Source organism: Sturnira hondurensis, unplaced genomic scaffold, assembly GCF_014824575.4.
Source record: "Sturnira hondurensis isolate 20B ecotype Veracruz unplaced genomic scaffold, ASM1482457v3 Scaffold0015056, whole genome shotgun sequence".
NCBI classification, from domain to species: Eukaryota; Metazoa; Chordata; class Mammalia; order Chiroptera; family Phyllostomidae; genus Sturnira; species Sturnira hondurensis.
This window is the reverse complement of record NW_028087687.1, coordinates 4,776,172-4,799,893: the sequence shown is the minus strand read 5'-3', so window position 1 is coordinate 4,799,893 and position 23,722 is coordinate 4,776,172. Positions and strand designations below refer to the sequence as shown.

General features: G+C 39.7%; 1 protein-coding gene across 5 annotated transcripts in view; it reads right to left on the bottom strand.

Moving 5' to 3' along the window:
* Positions 1-23,722, bottom strand: part of ARAP2 (ArfGAP with RhoGAP domain, ankyrin repeat and PH domain 2) — a 164,172-nt gene that overhangs the window by 94,473 nt on the left and 45,977 nt on the right. For all 5 annotated transcript variants that reach the window (XM_037064361.1, XM_037064360.1, XM_037064364.1 and 2 more), the window contains 4 exons: positions 18,094-18,269; positions 5,868-5,983; positions 3,047-3,246; positions 132-217 (listed from right to left, as the gene is read on the bottom strand). In XM_037064361.1, coding sequence (XP_036920256.1) covers positions 132-217; positions 3,047-3,246; positions 5,868-5,983; positions 18,094-18,269 — 578 coding nt within the window. The remainder of the gene's footprint in view (positions 1-131; positions 218-3,046; positions 3,247-5,867; positions 5,984-18,093; positions 18,270-23,722) is intronic.

Sequence of the window (23,722 nt, the reverse complement as noted above, 5' to 3'; positions counted from 1 at the left end):
TAAAAAGTTACTACAATGAAACAGGCTAAAGCCATTTTGATAATGCGGTGAGAACTTTCCCAAGGAGCTCCTAAACCACATCCCTCCTCCCAGACCTCGGCCCACCACCAGCACCCGTGGGAGGGGCTTACCTCGATGAGTTCATTACTCCAGATGCTAGCGTCCATTTTGAGACTTCTAACCTTGGAATCTTTTGGTCCTAAGGATCGATGCTGTCCTGAAATCAAAACAACAGTTGCATTTTTATGTTAATTTGTATGTAAATGTGTCTTCTGTTTAAAAAAAAACTGCATATGGATGTGTGCGCTTATATATTTTTTGAACTTAAACTACACTACTATCTAATTTCCACTCTGGGGTACCAACAGTATTTATACAGAAGCTGTAATGAAAGCACAAAGATGGTACCAACAATGACCTTCATCATCATCCTGAACTGGCCAACACTATCCTCTCACTAATGTGTGTGGCTGTGCATGGGCGTGTGGGTATGTATGTGCGCATGTCCGTATGTACATACATACATACATATCTAACTTTTGCATTGTTTGGTAATTAACTGGAAACTGTAGGTCACTGAAATGATTTTATAACAGGTCTGTGTAAACTACAAGTGTGTGAAAACGGATACCCCTTTACTCTTAAAAATACTAGCTGCAACTCTAACAAACCTGTCCTCAAAAATCTTCAGTGGGTTCTTTATTCTACTACTTTCCACCTGGAGGAAAGGAACAGCCCAGCATTGTTGTCATCGGTTCAATTCTGCTGCATAAGTCAACACTCAGTCCTTCCTGGGCACCCTGGCACACGTCAGATGTCTCATTTCTAAGCCGAGCAGGAAAAAAGTATGCAAGGCATAATCCTTCATCTTAAGGACCTTTTGTGTAAGAGCATAAAGGCTCGTTCCTCTACCAGAAAAGGTCCCTCTCCTCTCCTCTTTGAGATGGAAACTACTCAGAAGACAAGCCTCAAAATTCTCAGGGCAGGGATTTGCACACGTCTGCATTTGTAAATCCCACCAAAAGGCAGTAGGGGTCAAGCTAAGAACAGGGTTGGAAGAATTAGACAGTATTCAAGTAGCCTACACAAGAAACAACAGAATCCTACTTGAAGCATCAGAAAGAGGAACAAAATGGAGGGCAGATTTAGAAACACTGCAAGGAGAAACAGACAGGACTCTGTGGACTTTAAGGAAAGAGAAAGGGTCCAGAGGGTCTCTCCGGTTTTGAGATTTAGTGGGGGGTGGACACTATCGCTTGTGACAAAGCTCTGGAACATAGGAATGTACGGTTTTACATAACGAGCTACACACCGGCGAGAGCTCCATCTTTGACATGCTATTTTTGAGGTGTCTTGGGCAAATCCAAGCAGAGACTCTACGAGGCAGATATAAGAGTGTGGTTTCCAACAAAGTCATCTGCATAAAAATGAGTGTTGACTTCCAATGATAAATATCATCACTCAGGAACATCAGCGTGGAAGGGAACATGCATGCTTCAGGAGCAGGCAGAGGGAAAGCAGCCTGAAAAAGGATGACCAGAGCAGGAAGAGTACACCAAGAGGAAATGGTCTCCTAGAAGTTGAGGGGGGCTGGGAAGTCCTAAAGCAACAGACTGATCGTGAACGATCAACATAGCAGAAGATGATAAAGACAGCAACTGACTGCACAGAAACTAAGAGGTAAAATACACTGGTAAACATGGTGAAAATATATTTACTGGAAGAGAGAGAAAAACAAGTGGATAACAGAGGCTAAAAAATTGGGAAGTTAAAGAAATGAAAAAAACCTGTGCAGATCACTGCTCTTGGACGTATTTGTCTATTAAAGAAAACAGGGACTAATGGATACACAGAAGGGAATGGTAAGTTTTTGGAAAGCTGGGGTTAACAGCACAGACTAGAGCAAGTTTATTTACTGAAACAAAAGAAACTATAGTTGAATAGTTCACACAGACAGTGAGTGATGGAGCAAAGATCCCAAGAAGAAGGGAAAAAAGGAAGTTTAACAGCCCTGGACAACACAAAGGCTCTCTCTTCCTCGGACTCCAGAGGAGAAAATGATAGAGACAAAATGCAAAGTACAGGGTGATTAATTGATGCTTTTTGTTGTTGCTACTGATGTTGTTAACGAGATCTCTGGGAAACCCACACTCCTGGGATGAGAAACATGGTAGAGCACAGAGCTCCAGCGTCAAGGGTTGGAAGGAACACTTGTCTCAGCCCCAGCTGACCCGGGTGCTCCTCCTCCAAGCCTCTCAATGAAACCTGTTCTCTACCTACTCTGGTCCTTAGTGTCCCCTGTGGTAATTACTATTTATATGGTACTGCAGGAAATGCCATGTCTTATACATCTTTTTAATTCTAGGCCCAGCACGGTATCTGGTAGAGCAAAAACAGGAAGTGAAGTGTGCGTCGTGGCTAACATTCTCCAAGAACTCCGTGACGACATACTTGGTGGGGTCCATTCCCTCCACTCACCTGCACCACCGTCTGAGCTCCAAACACAGGGAGCTGTCAAACTAGCTGTAAGGCGGAAGGTCACAGCAGAAAAACCGGGCCTAGCACTGGTTTCTTAAATAAACTCCAATGTACTTGGAAAACGCTTCTGTATAAAAATTCTCATTGTAAGAGGTACCACATCTGGTGTACCGTGTTTAGAGCTTAGAACAACCTTGAAGTGAAAAGCAGGACTTACAAAACATAACAGAAAAAAAAAAGGATGAATCATACAAAGAGCAAGCATGTCCAGAGTGCATTCTGAAACACATCCACCTAAAATCTACGAATGTCAACAGTATCTTTTTAAAACCCATGCATGGGCCAGTAGACACAAAAAAATGATTACAGGCTTAAAAGTCAACTTTTATATCTAAGCCATACATAAGAGAAGTTTAGAATTACACTTCTGAAATTGATTTAAATATGATCAGCTTTCTGTGTTTTTCTTTTCCATAACCATTAGCTGGGCCATGGTGTACGACAGCAGAGAGCCCTCAGCGCCTATCTGTTGCCCAACAGTGATGGGCAGAACGTAATCCCTAATTACCTGCACACTTCTTGCAGATGACGACACAGAGATTGATGGACGCCCAGTCTGGGTCGGGGGCTTTGCAATCGGCGCAGCTCCTGTTGGACTCGTTGAACCAAATCTTCTCAGCCACTTCGTAATCGGAGAGCGTTTCCGCGATCGACTGCTGCACAGCTTCAATCCATTCCTGTTTCTCCTTCACAGACTCGGCTACGAAGCTGCAACAGTGAGTGTTTCTGCATTAGCAATCTCCCTCGTGAAAGCCAATGAAGCACGGGTTCAGCTTGCATATTCATTTCAGTCACAAATTAAACAGCAGCCGAAAAACATACCTTCCCGGCAGCTGGATAGTCTTTTTCTGTTAAAAATCATCTAATTTAGAAATCTATGTTTTCCCTTTAACCTTTCCCATGGCTTATGCCTCTGTTTACATATGTGGAAACAAAATTAACATGCATATTTTCTGACCAGGATATACCAACTGTCATTAGGTCAAAAGCTTAAATGAGAGCCCGTGTTTTCGAAGCAGTGGTTATATAACAATCCATGGGAGACTGGCAGTCTCAAAGCTATAGGATTATTTTGCCAAGAAAGAATGTCATGATGTCTGAAACTAGACAATCAAAAACACGTACCAGTATTAAAAAAAGATTTTTTTTTAAATCGGAAGAATGTACAGATGGCTTTAAGAAACTGAGAAATCAAAAAGTTTAAGTGATTACTATTCTAACAGAATCCTAGGTCATTTTTAGCCATGTTTTGATTTATTCTAATTCTTAGTGTCTACTGGGTGCCTGAGTGAAAGAATATAAAATTAAACACGAGTTTCTTAAGCTCCTTTAAGAAATGTTACTGGGTAGCTGCAACATGGCAGGAAAAGCACCACAGTGCTCCCTTCTCAGTCAACGACCCAAAGCAACTCTTTGCATCAAAATGTTCTGTTCTAAAGATGAAAATGCTCTGAAATATAATGAAAATGCTTTGAAATATAATGAAAATAACAGATGACGAACATATTCTCAACAATCTGTAAGAAAACCGAGTGGCCTAAGTGGGTATTTAGTGAAGTTCTTTATGGTTCCAGCATCGCTATAATATTTAGAGGTTTCTTAGTGGTTTCTGCTTCTCCATAGAAAGGTACAAGGGAAAACAGATATTCAGTCTTTGCCTCTGGTTCCTGGTACAGAGTGTGGAAACCACTGAACTGACACAAAGTGTCATTTGTATGCTAACAAGCTCCCGTGTGGATGGGAGCCTAGAATGGAGCAGGACCCAGAAAGACCAGGATGTGATTCCAGAGCTGGAACTTTCAGCCAGCCCCATCCCCCACCTCCAGGAAGCAGGAGGGCTGGCAGCTGAGTTCATCACTAATGGCCAAGGATTTCATCAATCACACCCATGGAGTGGAACCTCCATAAAACCCCCCAAACAACAGGGTTCACAAAGCACCCAGCTGGTGAACACTCTGAGCTGCTCGGAGGGCCATGCACCCAGAGAGAGCCCAGAAGCTCTCGCCTGTGGTCCCTTGTACCTTGTCCTATGCCAATCTCCCATCTGGCCTTCCCTGAGTTGCATTCTCTACAACAAACTGGTAATAATAAACTACTTCTCTGAGTTCTATCAACAAACCTGGGGGAGAAGGGGTCACAGGAACCCCAATTTATAGCCAATTTGTGCAGAAGTATGAGAAACCTCAGGACCTAACACTTGCAACTGGTATGGAGAGGACCACCTTGTGAGACTGAGCCCTTAGCCTGGGGTCTGGGGGCTGAGGCCCCTTAGTCTGAAGCTCACTGTGGTACGGCAGAACCTACGTGAACTGGAGGACACCCAGCTGGTGTCCAGGGAGGGGGAGAGTGGGCTGCTCGGAGGAAAACCCCACCTATTTGGTGTCAGAAGTGTGGTAAATAAAAGCAGGTCAGCCAACATCGACATTTTCATTTGAAGCACAAATCTGCATATGTGAAAATAAAGCCTAGTATTCTTCATGTCATCTTTTGTTAACATTTGAGCCAGTAGACATATTTTGACAGATCGATTAAGTACCAGACTTGGTAGTGTTTTTGAAATTGCTAAGTAATTGTCAGTCCTTAAAGGCCTCTGACAATTGCCTCTGACCTTTACACTACCTGGTGGTCTGTTGACTATTTGTGACAAATGAATTCACATGGTTGAACTGGCGAGATGCTGATTTAGACCTCTCCAGTGTATTAACGCTGTGGAGTCATTCTAGATTACTCTAACACATATTAAGAACATATATTAAGCTTTCCATTTCATTATCATAATGAATGATTCTTAGAATACCATAATACAGGATATACAACAAAGTGCTAAAATATCTGATCAGTAAATGCTCAGAGGCCTGTTAAATTCAGAATCATTGTAAGCTAAAGTTCCCTTTATGGAAATCATTACAGAGCATTTATAACTAGGGACTGATCTTAAAGGAGGGAATGTATTCAATTAAGCTAAAAGAAAGTAGTTAATAAGGCTTCAAAACAAAGTAATTTTCTTCTTTGTTTTATTCCTTCAAAATGTGATGTAGATTTTCATATTATTTGTTAATAACAAAAAAAGAACATGCTTACTGTGCTTACTAAGAAAAAGAGGTATTAAGAAAAGAAACAACTCAAATTCATGAAACTAGTATCTCTGTAGATTCTGTAATTACTAAGGTGATTTTTACAGTGTTTACATATACTGGCCAAGAAATTAAACATCAAAGAAAAGTAAAATACGCTTTTATTAAACGTCCTAAGAAATAAAATCATCACTAGCAATGGAAAAGCTTTCCTATAGTAAGTGTACAGACAAAAGATGTTTAAATATAACTTACCTAAAACTTTTATAGGGAGTGATTATTTCAAAAGACTGTTTCACAGTTCGATCCACTTGCTTTACATTTGCTACATTCATAGGAATTGTGGTGATACCGAGTCCACTCTTAAAGTCCTAAAGAAAAAGATTTAAAATGATAAACGAAAATATGACTTTCAAAGTACAATTATATTCTCTAAAACCCAACGAATCCTACTAAATTTTACTGCACACATCTATGAAATTAAACAAGTCCTTCAAAAACATGCATTGAGTACTTTCCTTATTTCAGGAGTGACTTTCAATACGCGATAACAAGGAGCCATTCTGAGAGTGACAGCCCGGCTGTCCCTAAAGCATGGGCTCCTCCACCTGGAACGTAAGCTCAGAAGGACCTAGGTCTCGAGCTACACACGCCTGGCTCTTTAAAAGTGGCCACTTTTTCGCCTTTATTACCATATGCCCTGCAGGTCTCTAGGTCTGCAAGCAAATTACACTGTGCGGTTGCTACCATTCCTATCGTGGAAGGAGAAGGAGAGGCAGGGCTCGGAAAGACGGGGTCACGTGGACAGTGGAGGCGCGCACGGTGGTTACTCTCCAACACAGGTAGGTGCCTATTTTACAATTTTATCTCATGTCCAATATTTTATTACATTCCTCTTTCTTCAGTTAGACTCTGAAACAGCTCTTCTGCTGCTATTTTGGTATGAAAAGTGCCTTCTGTTCAACACCTACAGCTACAGTGTCTGGGGTGCCTCACCAAAATTAGAAATTTTTCCAAAAGCTACAGTCTGCATTTTAAAAGCATTGAAGGTTGCAATATATTGTCTGGTCCTAATGGCTTGAGAATTTATCAAATAAATAATGTCAACATATTAAAAACATATCATCTGTACCTCAAAAGATGAAATATCTTCTGGGGACAGATGTGGAATACATGTGCTCTCGATTCCTAAATTAAATGACGACTGGGAAAAGAAGCCATACAAAAGGCAGACTGCAAAGAGCACTGGTCGCTTGCACTGAGGACACTCTAGGCAAAGACTGGGAAGGTGACAATTCCCAGGCCGCCTTCGCTCAGTCTCTCCTGCTATGCAGGTCAAAGGGGAAAGTACTATTTCCCCCCTTTTCCCCTGCAGGTGGGAGAGAGGGGCCGTATGTCACAGTTTTGGTCAATAAAATATAAATAATTCCTAGCCTGGGTGGAAGGGTAGAGAGAAAAGCTTTGGGAAAACAAAGACTTTCACCCCTTGCCTTTCCATCTTCTTGGGAAATAACATCCAGACGCACAGAAGCCGTGACAGAATGTTAGAATCCTCCTGGCAAGAAGCCCAAGGACAAACTCTTGCACTTCCAGGAGGCCAGAGTGAGTGAAAAAATGGAGAGAGCCTTGTTCCCTGGAGGCATCAGCTCCACTGCCTTCACCAAGAGATGTGTTAACACAGGTGAACCCCCACCTACTGAGGCTGCCAAGTTTCTGACACTCATGCACTCCTGACATAACGGTACGTGAAACAAAATAATATTATAGCAGATCGTCCCCCACTTCTAAAGGTGTCTCGAGTTTTCATTACGAATTGCACAACAGTCTCACTTTTTTTAAGTGTATAAATTGTTGGTTAGAATTAGAAAATGATTCATAAAATAAATCATCAATTAAACACGTTTTTTTCTGATGAAAGAACAAAAGGCTCATTTTGTTAGGAGAAATAGCCAGAAATTGAGTCAGTCATCGAAAAGATACCGAGACCTGTGAAGGATATAATATAATTAGAATTACGTGATATACTTCCACTTTGTACAGTAAGCCCACTTAACAAAAATTAGTACCTCACAGGACGGATGTGCATAGAAGAAGGGAATCACCGTTTTCCAACCTGCCCCATTTTAATATTTCAGCATACTGGTACAACGTTATGCTTATGGACTGAATTAAAAATAAATCCTCAATTATCCGTACCAGTGAACCAGCTGGATAATGTGACTGTCGGAGAAACCCCCAATGCATGTGAGTGGAAACTCAGCCCCCTTTCATAAATGAGGAAGTAAAGGAGGGGTAGCAAGATAAGAAATTTGAAAACAGATTTCTGAGCCTAGAATAAAAGAGTTAAACCGCACGTCCCGCCAGGAACTGGAGAGCAGGTCCCACCGCGGGCTGTACTCTCTGATGGGGGCCTGGCCGGAAGGCGCCGCGTGCCTGTGAGGGCAGAGCACTCCCTCGGGCCATCGGACCAGCGAATGGTCAAACTGACAACCCTTATTATGGAAATGGATGGGCCACATCAAGCCTCCAGCCTAACTAGATGGCACCTCATTTCTACAAGCAAGTCATGAAAGGTCTACAAAGCTGAAGTTTCTGTTAAAAACAAAACCAGTGAAGGTTGGCTCAAGGCCTTAGACTTCTTCCGAGCAAGACACAGATGACGTTTTAGCCTGTAAAAAAAAATTGCAACCCATTATCAGCTGCCTGCTATGGCCATATGGTTTTGTGTATCTACTGAACTCCCCAGCACAAATGGACTGTGTGATGTACCAGAGGAACAAAACAAATGCCANATGGAAATGGATGGGCCACATCAAGCCTCCAGCCTAACTAGATGGCACCTCATTTCTACAAGCAAGTCATGAAAGGTCTACAAAGCTGAAGTTTCTGTTAAAAACAAAATCAGTGAAGGTTGGCTCAAGGCCTTAGACTTCTTCCGAGCAAGACACAGATGACGTTTTAGCCTGTAAAAAAAATTGCGACCCATTATCAGCTGCCTGCTATGGCCATATGGTTTTGTGTATCTACTGAACTCCCCAGCACAAATGGACTGTGTGATGTACCAGAGGAACAAAACAAATGCCAGTGCCCTTGAGGGCTGTTAAGTAAGAAACAACTGTGCTCCTTATTACAAAAATACTTGTGGTGACATTAAGCCATCTTTTCGGTACATATTTAGAATGTATCTCATTCCTTGATGCTCATCGAAGTTACCTGTGTTGTTCTAATGCAACCCCCAAGATTCTGATTCCACAAATGGGAAAGCAGAGCCTAAGAATCTTCAGTTTAAAAACAAAGCTAAATACAGCCCTGTGATCCTCACATGTAGCCCATATTGAGAAACACTGAGTTACAGAGCAGAACCAGTTGTAGAATCTAGACAGTATATGAATCTGCAGTATTTAAGTCCAAGATATAAGTACTTTTCTCTGCCTTCTGCACAGCAAAGAAAGCAAGCAATCATATCAGGCAGAAATTATTTGAAATCAGAAAGACTGCTGGCTAAACACAGACTGGCCAGAACTCAGTGATACACTGGGTTCCATCAAGATCCTGCGGGTCCTGGGAGCCCACCCCTGTGCTGATGTCCAGAGGTCCTGAGAGCCTCAGTCTTCATTAAGCCTGCACAGAACACTCCAAAATCAACTCAGCATCTATCTGTACAGTGCCCTGAAGCTGACAAACAGCTGGGAATGCTCATTTGACTGAATAATTCTAGAAAGAAAGCAGAGCAGATAGACCTTTTTTGAAAATAGGGAAAAGTGTCCTGGCAAACAATGTTTATTAAGTACTTAGCAATACCAGCTATTGTGCTAAGTCCTGGGTCCGCCCCAAAGCATAAGACAGGATATCGGCCTTGGAGAAGATTCAGCCAAAGGAAGGAATGAGAGAATTGTAATATCTGTGAAAAAAAGAGTGCAGGGTGCATGGATGCCGGCAGGGCAGGCACCAAGTTCAGCCCAGAAATGAGAGCTGTGTGCATAAGGGGCTGTCCAAAGGCAGTGACACTTGACTGGACAAATGACAAGACCCTGACCAGCTGGCTACGATGCACCTCTCTTGCTTCAGTTCACTCATTTGTGAAATGGAGATAACAGTAGTATCCATTGCATCACTCTGGGGAGCATTAAATTCATACATTAAAAATGCAATAAGCACTACACAGTCCCATTTAGCAATTACAATAACCCTTATTATTATTGCTATTTTCTACCTTTTTAAGTCTGAAGCCAATTGAACATGTCCCCTATTACAAAGTTAATTACAAGAATATATATATAATAAGCATGTGTACATTTTAAAAATGGGATGTACTCTGAATTTATAAATTCTTACTTACAAATGTAGTATGATCTAATAGGTAAATTTTCAAGAAAATTTAAAATAACAACCCACTAAGGGTGATTGGACTGCGAGCATTATTTCCTTTTTGAAAAACAGGCATGGGTCAGGAAGAAGCCAAACTTCCAACCTTTAAAATGCTGCAAACTGGACTGAAAACAACAACACCACAAAAACTAAATGGCTAGGATATTATTATAGAAAACATAAAGCCGAAAACCAATTCAGGAGTAAACGATGTTTTGCACGGAATCTGCAGTCAGACAATGCAGGATCTCAGGACAGTGTGAATCCCCACCACGCGTACTGCTGTGATGACGGCCGTAGCGGCACGTCGGGCCAAGGGGTAATAGCAGCCAAGAGACCCCAGGAGTCAGGCCTGGGGGGCAACCTTGGCTGAGCCGCTCACTAGCTGGATGACTACGGGCAAGTTAGTCAGTGGATCTAGGCCTCAATTTTCCCATTTCTGAAAAGACAGCAATATCTATCTTACATAGCAATGTTATAAAAATGGTGGATATAAAATCAAGGTTCTGATACATCCAGACAATCCTTTGAGTTGAGGGTTCTAAAGCCAGAATTGGTCTGTAGTAAAAAAACCTTCTATGTTATTTACCACGACTGAAAGTATTCACACCAATGGTTCCATATTAAATATCCAGATTATAATTAATGGTAAGTATTCACCAAGATACTGACATGGGTTATTCGTCCAACTCTGAAGCAATAAAATCTGGTTGAAACTACATTTTAAAACAATATAGTGAAAGCTGCAAAATAAAGATTCCTAAACAGAACAAATAAAGGAGGGTTTATTAACCCCAAATTTGCTGAAATATCAAACCTATTTTGGGAAATGCTCGATGCCAAGTTTCCATGCCAGGAATTTTAGAACTTGGTGCTTACACATTTGTTGAAAACAGATGTGGCATTGTACGACATTGGCGCCCAATTTCCTGGGGAATACCAGATGCAAAGTTTGGCCAGATACAGAGCCCAGAGAATCTGAGGCCACCAGCTACATCCTGCTGCTTCTTTCTGCACCACACAACCCACAGCCCTATGAGGTCTATTTAAATTCTATCAGAGTTCCAGTCCCATGCCAGACAGACACCAGGGGACATTATGCTGGGAGAGTGAGGGGGAATGAGTCTCTTGTTATATCCTGATTTGAGAGTGTTTAATCGAGTAAATTTATGCCGTTAAAACCTCAATGCCACAATTATCATTAAATAGATAGATACACAAACCCACCAAGCAAGACATCTGGCTACAATGAATCTGCTAATATTAACATGATATTCAAAGTACTCATTAGAAAAGAGATGGCAGACTGGTTTTGGGGACAATATAACAAAAGGAAAGTAAAGCCCAGTATCTTAAAAACTGTCTTACATTAATTTGCAGAAGTTCCATGCAACAGCCACATTATTCCAAGATTAATAAATTATAAAGTAATTATTTTTCCAGACTACAGAAAATCTATAGGCTTTAAGCCAATACAAAAAAACTTAATTACATAAACAAAATTTCTATGTAACAAAAATTAAATAAAAAATCAAAAGTAAGCAATAGCTCAGTCGCAGAAAATGTGACATGAAGACTAATATCATTGTTATATAAACAGCTTAAAGAAAAGACAAAATCTCATTAAGTGAAGAAAACACAAAGACCATTCAAAGAGAAGAAAATCATTCTGAAAGTAAAATTTTTGAAAAGATAAACTCTGTGTTCAATAAAACAGCTATAAATGACCATTAATTCAACAAGTTCCTTCTACTAAATGTTTACTGAGTGTCAGCTACTTGCCTGGGACTCCTGAGGACACATCAGTAAACAAAGTAAATATTTATACCATTAATTTGGGAATATAAAAATTATAATACTTCTAAGGTTAAAATGAAAATGGTACCTATGCATACAGCCAAAAGCACTTTAAATGTAAATAATTCTTTAGAAAAAGGTCATAAATAGTCTTGCCAAGAAATAATCAAAAGGGTGAAGACAATATACAAAAGGCTACCAGAAATCTCATTTATCACTTATGTTCCACCCCCACTGGCAGGTGAGACCCGAAAGAGGGCGGGTATTTGGGGTTTCCACTGCACCTCTGGTGCCTAGAGCACAAAAGTGAGAAGGTACCCAATAAAAAGGTGTTAAATCGATGAATAAATAGTACAGCCTATGCAAACGCAATTACACAACTCATTTTATACAAACTTGAAGTAACAATGGAGAAAAACTGTAATAATTACACTACACTGCAGGCATCTAAAACATACGCCAAGACAAGAAACGGAACAAAATTTGCAAAAATTGAACACTTTGGTGGTGGGGGGGGAGTGTTGTGAAATGGTGCTAAATATTTAAAGGGTTGCTATTTAATTTCTGTGATGATAGCACCACCGTGTTTTGCAGCTGAGTAAACAGGTAAATAATTTATACTATGGAAACAGTAGAGAGTCTTCAAATGATTAAAAACAGAACTACTGTATGACCCAGCAATTCTATTGCTGGGTATTTATCCAAAGAAAGTGAAAACAATAATTTGAAAAGATATGTGCGTGCCTATGCTCACTACAGCATTGTTTACAGTAGTCAAGATATGCAAGTAGTCTAGGGTCGTATGGATTGATGAATGAATAAAGAAGTGGTATATATTATTCCATATATACAATGGAGTAATACTCTGCCATAAAAAGAATGAAATACTGCCATTTTGACAACATGAACTGACCTAGCAAGTATTAGGTGAAGTCAGTCAAACAGAGAACGACAATATCATACGATTGTTTATGTGTGAGATCTAAAAAACAAAATGACCACAACAGAGCAAAACAGAAACAAACTCACAGATACAGAGAACGAATGGATGCTTGCCAAAGGGGAGGAAATGAGGAAACAGGTGGAAAAGAGGAAGGCGATTAACAGATACAAATCTTGCAGTTATAAAAAGATCATGAGGATGCACCGTACAACAGAGGGAATATAGTCAATAATATTGTAGTAACTATAAGGTGACAGGTGGTAACTGGACTTCTTATAGTGATTACATAGTAAGGTACATAAATGTGGGATCACTGTGTTGCATACCTGGAATTAATATGTGAACTATAATTAAAAATAAATTTAAAATAAAGAATTTCAGCGTCATTTTATAACTTTGCTATCTTCCTCTCTAATAAATGTTTTGATTTTCTTCTTCATGGTGCTTTTCTACTTTTCACAGACTATCTGGAAAAACAACAAAACCAACCAACCAAAATTCCCTAGGGCAGTTCTCTTACTCAGCCAAGAGCTACCTCATGTTTCAGTTCCTACAAGCTGCTAATGAATGAAAGGGAAAAGGAGACGAAAACGGTAAATGTTGCAACTGAGAAAAGAAGAGTCCGTCTTGACTGCACAAAGTTCAGACCTGAGAGTGAAACGTACAAGAGCGTGTGTAGACTGGCATCCCCCTTGCCATCACTTTGCCCCTTCTCTTAAAACAGAAGAAATTTGCACTGGCCGGTGGCTCAGCTGGTTGGAGCATCATCCTGTACACCAAAAGGTTGCGGGTTCAATCTCTAGTCAAGGCACATGGCAGGGTTGCAGGTTCTGACTCCAGGTCAGGTGCCCATGAGGGGCAATCCGTCAATCGATATTTCTCTCAATATCTCTCGATATTTCTATTGATGCTTCCCCCTTTCTCCCCCCTCTCTCTCCCTTCCTCTCTCTCCAAAATCATTAAACATATCCTTGGGTGAGGGTTTGAAAGAGAAGGAGAAGAAATTTCAAAAGTAAACCAGTAAATAAAAATGTCTGTTCTAATAGCTATTTTAACTTAGAAAATATGCAGAAGTTTTTGATTCAGTTAAAAAAAAAAAAGATCCAGAAAAGTAAAAGAATTACTATATATGTATTTTTAGGGATGCCTGACATGGAACCTTAGGGACACCTATTAGAAGTAGGGAAAAGGCTTTAGAAAAGATTAATAATAGCCCTGGCTGGTGTAGCTCAGTGGATTGAGCGTGGGCCTGCGAACCACACAATCGGGGTTCAATTCCCAGTCAGGGCACATGCCTGGGTTGCAGGCCAGTTCCCAGCAGGGGACTCACGAGAGGCAACCATACATTGATATTTCTCTCCCTCTCTCCTTCCCTTCTCCTCTAAAGATAAATAAATAAAATATTAAAAAAAAGAAAAGATTAATAATAACCTACAAAATTATAGTAAATTTTCAGACATACACAGAGTTAAAGCAACCTAAGGTATATAACAATTTCAAACACTTTCTTTTATGCTGGCTTTGCAAATGGAGTTTTAATTCCTCCAACAGTGCATTCTCTGGTAATAAAAATCTGTATGAAGAAAAAAAACTGAAATAGAATTTATATGCTAAAAAGTGAATTCATATAAAATTATTAAGATTTTAGCCCCAAACATAAACCAGGTAGCTATAGTTTAGAACATATACAATTCATTAGTAATAGTTCTTCAAATTTTTTAATTCATTACCACTAACAATGATTTTCTTAACTTTCTACTTAAATGTTCATATTTCAAAATATTCAATAAAAAAGACATGCTCACAAATGAAACAATCACAAAAAGAGGTAAAGCAACCCCAAGTTGATGGATGATGAGATAAAGAAGCACCCAAAGTTGAGGAAGACTGTTTTTACACATTTTCCAGCTCCAGAAAGATCTTGTTCACTTTACCTGGATGCTTACAGTCCCTAAAGAAGAAAAACCTTAAAGCAGTGTTTTCCTGGGTGCAGTTTGGGGCTGCCCTGTCACTGAATCACCAAGATGCTTTCTACAAATGCAGGTCTCACTACACCACCTGCAGAAATTCTAAGTCAATGGGTCTAATGCATCCAGATATCTGGAATGGGAATGCACAACTTAAAAAGGAAGGCCTTAGATACAGAAATCCATCTCTCTTTTTCACATGATGTCATTTAAACCTAAGGAGACTTAATTTAGTTATTTGAGCCAGTTAATAGCGGAGCAAGACTGAACACCCAGAATTGCTACCGCCCAGTCCAATGTTCTTTGTTCTGAATGTGCTCTCAGGTTCCTTTTATTATGGCTCTTCAACACAGGCTGCAGTGCCTAACCCTTCCACCTCTCATCACACTGTTTACTCCCTCTAGTCACCTCCAAAGTAAATTAGTAAAACTATGTACAAATAGAGGAAAGAAAATTATAAACTGTTCATATGTTAGGGTAGTGGAGGTCCCTTTTCTTTATTTTTTGTTCTAGTTGCACTACAAATTATATGGACAATAAATTCACTGATTTAAAATTTTTTAATTAAAATAAGTTAGCTTTGATGCAAAGAACTAAATTAGAGCCAATACATATTAAGATACAAAGGCTCAAATCTAACACCCTTTTACATGTTTATGATGAGATTTTTTTCCATCATCCTTTACATAGCGAGTGTATAAAACTTAGAAGTTGCATGGAACTATTTTGTTATCGCTCGGTGCTTTTCCTAAACACGAGCTTAAAGCCCTCTGCATTCAAGAAAAAGATTTCTTATTTAGCATGTCACCCAAATTCTTCACACAATTTGCTAAACCATGTCAGCAAATCATTGGGCAAATTACCTCGAAGGACTAGCATATAGTGGGATATAAAAATAAACTAAAAGGGAATGGTACGTCAGGGCCCAAACACAGAGGGCATCCGGTCTTCAGCGAACCAGTTCTTCAGACCGAGTCCCTTAAGACCTGGCTCCATACCATATGATTAATATGATGCAATTTTGAAAAGAACACATATGCAAACAATAGTATGCACTTTTAAACGTGTGTGGGTTTATACATATAAAATATATAGAATCACATTAATGCATTAAAAAGGACCTGAAATATACATACATACAAAAAAAAAGCTTACTTCTCAAAAGATGAGGAGGGGCACAGTATCAATGCTTCAATTTTAAGGGGAGTGTATTCATTGCATGGACATGGAAGCGTTCTAATCCTCAGACTTCATCAGATGCCCACGTTCCGCACTTCTCTGTAATGACTACACAAGTCTAACAGCACTGAGCTCACCATTTACCAGAAACGCTGGTCTTCGACTTTCCCTCGGGAAACCTTGGGCCGTCCAGTTAGTACGTCACTTTCCAAGGGCCTGATGGGGTACAATGTTTATTGGAAGAACACTGGGAACCTTCTAGGCAACTAAATTATTCAAGGAAAGGATCTGAGTCTATTTCTGAAAGGTCACAGGCCACATATTTTCTTTTCAACACACACTTTAAGAAGATAGTTTTGTATAGCAGCTGAGAAGCTAGGCTGACAGTTACCAAATTCTAGTTTTAAATTAAACTCTGCATAATAAACTGTAATCCTTAAACGAGTTACTTAATCCTTGTTTTCCTCATCTATATATCATGGATAAGAATATCTTCCCCCTCCATTTGTGAAAAAGATGAAAAAGAATGTCTATAAATAATTAGCAAGTAGCTGGTACTCAACAAACGGCAGTCAAGCCCGGCCAAGTAGCTCGGCTGGTGAGAGCACTGTCCCGACATGCCAAGGTCGTAGGAGGAACAACAAAATTGATGTTTCTCTCACTCCGCCCCCCTCTTCTCTAAAATCAATAAATAAAATTTAAAAACAAAAACAAATGATGGTCATAATTATCCATTTTATGCTCGGTTACTAATGTTAAATAAAAATTCCCTAACCTCCCTCTATTCGGAAAATATTAATAAAACCTTAACAACACTCTACTTTTGGAGAATAACAAACTCAACCAATCTAAGTCATGTAAGTAATTATGCTGATAATTTGAGGCCCTTCGAGTCTGTGCAAGTAAAAGACGAACACCTCAATTAACTTGTGGTATTCATTGGGCAGAGTAACTCCCATACTGATACATGCAAATGAGGCATTTTTAATCTCCATGCCAAGAAAAGTTTTAATCATCTTACTTTACAAACTGAATGTTCACACGGAATTCACACACATTATTAAGCTACACATCACTATTCTGGAGGAATATGCTACCTACCCCCGAGTTACTAACACACCAACAGGGCTCAACGAATGCTGCCCACAGTGAACTGGCTAACAAATCTTATCCCCTGGGAAAACGTAATGAGTAAGTTTCCACTGAAGGTCAGAGGATGGCTTATATGAAGATCTACAGTTAATTTTTTGAAACTATTGCTGTTTGTTTTGAGTTGGTATCTCTAGTTTTGTTTTGAAAACAGTCAGCATTCATATTTCACCATATCAAAACTCATCGAAATGAATCATAAAATGAGTTCATTTTTGATCAGCTACTCAAAGCACACCATTTGATTCCACAAATAATTACTAAGCATTGAATATATTCTAAGCTGAAAGATTAAGTAAGAAAGAATTCCCCAAAAGAGGTAAGAAAAGAATTTCTTATACATATTAGAATCAAGATATGATAGGGAAAGGAATGGCTACGGAATTACATAAAGTTAATGAAACTCATAGAATTTTAACATCAGTCTCCTCAAAACATTTAAATTTTCTATTGAGTCCTTCAATATTAACCGAATTCAATAAGTCAACAAGTTACGCCTATTTTATTTATATATGTGATGATGTGTGTATGTACATATGTGTGAATGTGTATATATCAATCACTTACCTCTAATAAATTAGTTGCCGACTAGTAAATAACATATCCCCCCCCCCAAAAAAAGCCAAGATGGTATAAACTAACGAAAAATACATGCCTACTCTGTAGATTTCTGTCACCAAATCACAAAAACGGAAAAGAAAAAAAAAAGGAAAAGAAACACAACTGATGCGGAACTGGGCCTGTTTCATCAATAGCTGTAATGTCGAATGTGTTCTTAATCATTCTCTCGTGTTGTTTAATAATCGCTCTTCAGCTGGGGAATACTTTTCAAAAATTATTTTCAATGATTCTATTTCCTCAGTCCCTTAAAAAGGTGATGTCTAGCCTGCAGTCTGACGTAGATTACTCTCTTGCTACTGAATAACTGAGAAAAGTCAACAAAACAACTCTCTGTTATATTTAGTGGAGTACTCAAGGCAAAAGCAAGACTGTAGCAAAAACACTAATTAGTCTAACAAGGCACCGTTGCTAGTATAATCAATGAACCGCAATTTGCAACTGCTGTAACGCAGCTTACCTGTTCATTTTTGCAGAGCCACACACTGTTTCCACTTAACACGGTAAAAATTTTGGCTTTGTAACCTCTCAATTCAAGATATCCACATTTATCAGGTGCAGCAACTGTTTGAGACTGCGAGGGGGACTGCGATTTCAGTGCGTTTAATAGTATGCTCATCCAGTCATTCCTCTCCTCTGAAAACGAAGATGGGAGAAAATACATATCCATTCTTACATAAATGACATGCACATAGCAACAAGAGGCCTCTACTCTCTTTACAACAGGTAATTCAAAGATTCTTTCCCATGACCACACTAAATGCTACTGCAGGCAGGGCCGAGAGCCCTGTTCTGTAAGGAAGAGGAGATACCACACACTGCTCCGTCGTCCTGTAACCAGTAACACTGGCCCCACCTGGAAGCTTATTAGAAATGCAAAAATCTCAGACCCCACTCCAAACACGATGAATCAGAATCATCCTGTTTTTAAAAGATCCCCAGAGGACATGTTTCCACGTTCATGTTTAAGAAGTACTCTTTAGGATTACTCATGAGACTGAATTTTCTCTTTTAATAGAAGAAAGTAATAATGAGACCAAACAGTTAAAATATTGTACTTGGCAATTAAGTTACTGGATGCCCAGAAAAATCTTCCCTTCTGTCCCTTAGAACATACTCTGTTTAATGGTACGTTGCCCTGATATTCATTTATCCATCCCATTCTCACCAGAGTCACTAACAATAACAACTCATTTGCTAAATTAAAATGTGGGTCTCTCACTTCCCCACAAAAGCTAGGTGACCTTCATATACAAAATATGTCATGGGCACAGGAATTGGATGTCATCCCCAGAGAGCAACCAAAGCTATAAGTCAAGTTAGATATGAACACAAAATGGAACACAGAGTACAAAGAGTCATACAAATGGTATCAAATAATAAATCAATTCAATGAAGGTAAGTGATTTGCCAAAGAGTATGAAGTACGTTAGTATTAAAATTAAAAGAATCCAGTGTTTTTAGCTGTCAGACAACTGTTTCTGGGACTATAAAAAGAAGGGGTATTTGTGGTAGGACTTGAGAATGAAAAGCAACTGAAAAGACAAAACTGAGGTTTGGAAAGCCCAGGAGACATAGCAGCTACCTAATACATAGAAACAAACACAGGAAGGCTGCCAAAATGAGGGGATAAAGAAACATGTCTCAGATGAGAGAACAGAACTTCAACTGTACCAACATTCACATCATGGGGTTGCTGGAAGGAGAAAAGAGAGAGCAAGAACTTGAAAACCTATTTGAAAAAATAATGACAGGAAACTTCCTTAACCTGGAGAAGAAAGTAGACATACAAGTCCAGGAAGCACAGAGAGTCCCAAACAAGATGAACCCAAAGACGCCCACACCAAGACACATCAAAATTAAACCCAAAAGGTTAAAAAGGCAAGAAGAGAATGTTAACAGCAGCAAGAGAAAAGCAGTTACTTACCTACCAAGGAGCTTCCATAATAATATCAGCTGATTTCTCAACAGAAATTTTTCAGGCCAGAAGGTATTGGCAAGAAATACTCATAGTGATGCAAAGAAAGGACCTACAATCAAGATTACTCTACCCAGCAAAGCTACCATTTAGAATTAAAGGATATATGAAGAAGTTCCCAGACAAGATAAAGCTAAAAGAGTTCATTACCACCAAACCAATAGTACATGAAATGTTAAAGGGTCTTCTTTAAGAAGGAAAAAAGACAACATGAAAAATAAAATAGCAATAAATACATATCTATCAATAACTGAATCTAAAAAACAAATAAGTAGAACAGAAACAGACTCAGATGCAGAGAACATTTTGGCGGTGGCCAGATGGGACGGGGTGGGGAGAATGGGTGAAAAAGGTGAAGGGATTAAGGAATTAAGGGATTGAGTACAAATTGGTTGTTACAGAGTATTCACTGGGGTGTAAAATATAAGAAATATAGTCAATAACATTTTAATAACAATGTATGATGTCCGATGGGTACAAAATTTATTGGGATGATCACTTAGTAAGTTGTATGATGTCTAATTACTGGGGTGTACACCAGAAACAATATAATAATGTAAATCGACTGTAACTGAAAACTAAAAAACGGTTAAAAAGAACTGGTGTCTTGGAGAGGAGAGGAAAAAGTGGAACTTACAACTCAAAGCAAGCAGAGGAAAACACAAGAACAAAGACAGAACCACCATCTGTTCAGGGACTAACTTATAAACAAACATTATTTATAATTTTAAGCTCACAAGGAAATAATTGGAAATAAAACTAGAGATTCTCCAGGGCCTATGTAAGGAATTTTGTCTTTATTACAGATGCAAAGGTAAACCATTTCAGGATTCTTAGCAGGAAAGGGACGTAATTAGAATGACAATAGGTGGACAAAAAGGAAGCTCAGAGGACTTCCACCAAGATGGAGGCATAGGTGGAAACACTGTGCCTTCTCCCACAACCAAGTTTGACTACAACGAAAGTTTTGGAGAACTAGAACACACCCAGAGATCAGAACACAGAATTATACGGAAGTCCGACAGCTACGAACCGTTCGACGGGGACAGTAAGAGAGGCAAAACCAGCAACAGAGCTGGGTCGGGCAGGACAGATCCCCCGACCTAGGCGCTAGGCGCACAGGCAGACCAAAGCCAGTAGGGGTGCGGGGCAGACTGACCAAGGTCTCACATCCGCGCGCAGTGAGACGGACCACGCAGGCCCCAGGGGACAAACCCAGTGGTGGAGGGCTGACAGCCGTGGCACACTCGAGTGCAGTGGAACTAAATGCGTGGGCCCGGTGACGGTGGTGGCTGCAGTGCCGGTGGGGGTCATGGCAGCAGGCGGCGGTGGGAAGCCATTGTCCCTCTTTGACCCCACCCCCACATACAATGTCACAACCCAGTGACTGAGTTGCCCTGCTCTGGTGAAAACCTAGGGCTCCGATCCTGCTACTTAACAGGCACGAACAGCCCAAGAGATGGCGCAAGAGGAACTCAAAGTCCCAGAGCCAATAACTCTAAGCAACCAACAGATTGCCAGCCTCTCAGAAGCCCAATTTAAGACACTATTTATCAGGATGCTCACAGAATTGGTAGACTACAGTCACAAATTAGAGGAACATATGAAGGCTAAACTGATTGAAATGAAGGGAGATGTCCAGGAAACCAATAGTGATGGAAAGGAAACTGGGACTCAAATCAATGGAATGGACCAGAAGGAAGAACAAAACATCCCACCAGAAAGGAATGAAGAAATGAGAATTCAAAAAAATGAGGAGAGGCTTAGGAACCTCCAGGACATCTTTAAACGTTCCAACATCCGGATTATAGGGGTACCAGAAGGGGGAAAGAAACAGCCACGAGTGGAAAACTTATTTGAACAAATAATAAAGGAGAACTTCCCCAGTCTGGCAAAGGAAATAGACTTCCAGGAAATCCAGGAAGCTCAGAGAGTGCCAAAGAAGTTGGACCCAAGAAGGAACACACCAAGGCACATCATAATTACATTAGCCAAGACCAAAATGAAGGAGAGAATCCTAGAAGCAGCAAGGGATAAGGGGACAGTCACCTACAAAGGAGTACCCATCAGACTGTCAGCGGATTTCTCAAAAGAGACCTTACAGGCAAGAAGGGGCTGGAAAGAAGTATTCCAAGTCATGAAATCCAAAGACCTACAGCCAAGATTGCTTTATCCAGCAAAACTTTCATTTAGAATGGAAGGACAGATAAAGTGCTTCTCAGATAAGGTCAAGTTCAAGGAGTTCATCATCACCAAACCCTTATTATATGAAATGCTAAAGGGACTTATATAAGAAAAAGAAGATGAAAAATATTAACAGTGAAAGGACAGCAAACACACAGTTATTAACAACCACACCTAAAACAAAAGCAAACCAAGAGGACAGCTAGATCAGGAGTGGAACCATAGAAATGAAGAACACATGGAGGGTTAGAAACTGGCGGGTGGGAGGGGGAGAAGGGGGGAGAAGGCACAGAAAATAGCATAGATGATAGGTAGAAAATAGATAGGGGGGAGGGCGAGAATAGTGGGGGAAATACAGAATCTAAAGAAATTGAGACACAGGGTTATAAACTAAGGGGGGAGGAGAATAGTGGGGGAGGGAGTCTGTGGGTGGAGGGGAATGAAGGGGGGAATAGAACAACTGTAATGGTATAATCAATAAAATATATTTAAAAAAAGAAGCTCAGAGATTTAGGAATAAGGCTAGAGAGAGACTTAAAAGTGCATTGAAAAAGGAAATAGAAGAACACACAAAAAGTCAAGACATTAAGAGGAGTAAAAAGTAGCTGAGGTTCTGAATATGTATGATGGGTATTGGCAAAAGAAATAAATTACTCAGAAGAACAGTTACCTTGGTGTCGTGTATTGATTGGGCAAAGAAGGTAGCAAATTCCATCTTACTAACAGAACTCCCCTGGGTTCTCAGTGTCCAGGCATGAGCATCGAGGGAGACTGACAGCAGCATGAAAGCAAATATCACTTATACAAAAAAGACACATGGATGTGGATAAATGTTTAATGTAAATGAAGAAGAAACAAACCAACCTTGAATTACAACTCTATCTATGAGCCTGGAAAATGGGTTAGCAAAAAAAGAAAATAAATGGAGCATATCAAGGCAAAAGGAAAAAAACAGTGAATTCCAGGTAGGAAAAACATTGAAGAAGGCGAAAGATACTCTTTCCCAAAGCTTGGGAAATCGGACAGTAACTCAGATCCTTCTACAACAGGTCTGGGCAGAATAACTTCATTGTAAATTGAAGTAAGTTTCCATATTAGACTTGGTCACATTAAAATATGAATCCAAAGTTATTTCCTAATATGAGTCTTAATTTTCAACTATCTTTCTTCATATTTGCTCACCTTTGAAACTACTAGAATCAGTTTTTTCATATGTCTAAATTTTAAAATTATCTTCATTCTCGTCACCTTCAAAACTACTAACAAGAGTCAGTTGTATCTTTAATGACCAAAGTTATTTACTAAAAAGTCACTCAACAATGACTACTGCAGGCATCACATAATCCCCAGGCAAGGTGCTTGTTCCTATGTATCAGGACAAAATATTTACCGAACTACCCCAGCATCATGTCATAAACTAAAAGATGTAAAAATATTCAAGTTGCTAAGTCAATGTCAACACGCAGCAGCTACTCTAGATTTTGCATCTACATAAACAGACCCAAGCTGCATTATGGTAATTTATTACATTTTCAGTAACAACAGCAGGCTTTCCATTTAACTTGGTTATTACCTGTGATCATTAGTTTCACATGTAATAGTCCTGCCAAGTACATATACATGTTTTCTGCTTGTGTGTTTGTGTTAATCCACGTAAGCCACCGAGTTTAAAATGTTGGCTATAATTATATGTATTGGGCCAAAGTGTGTGTGCCTTCTAGATTACTATGAACAGAGATCTCAGTGTCGAAAATAATTTGAAACAGGCAATTGCATCTGTTGGACTTCAGCACATTAAGGCTGCCTCTCAGCAAATGGTCCCCTTATAGCCTAGAAGAATTATCTAGCTCCCAAGGGCCTCATCAACTAATAGGAAGCGAATAGTCATAAAGACAATTAGGAATTAATAGTAACACTCAGCTTATTC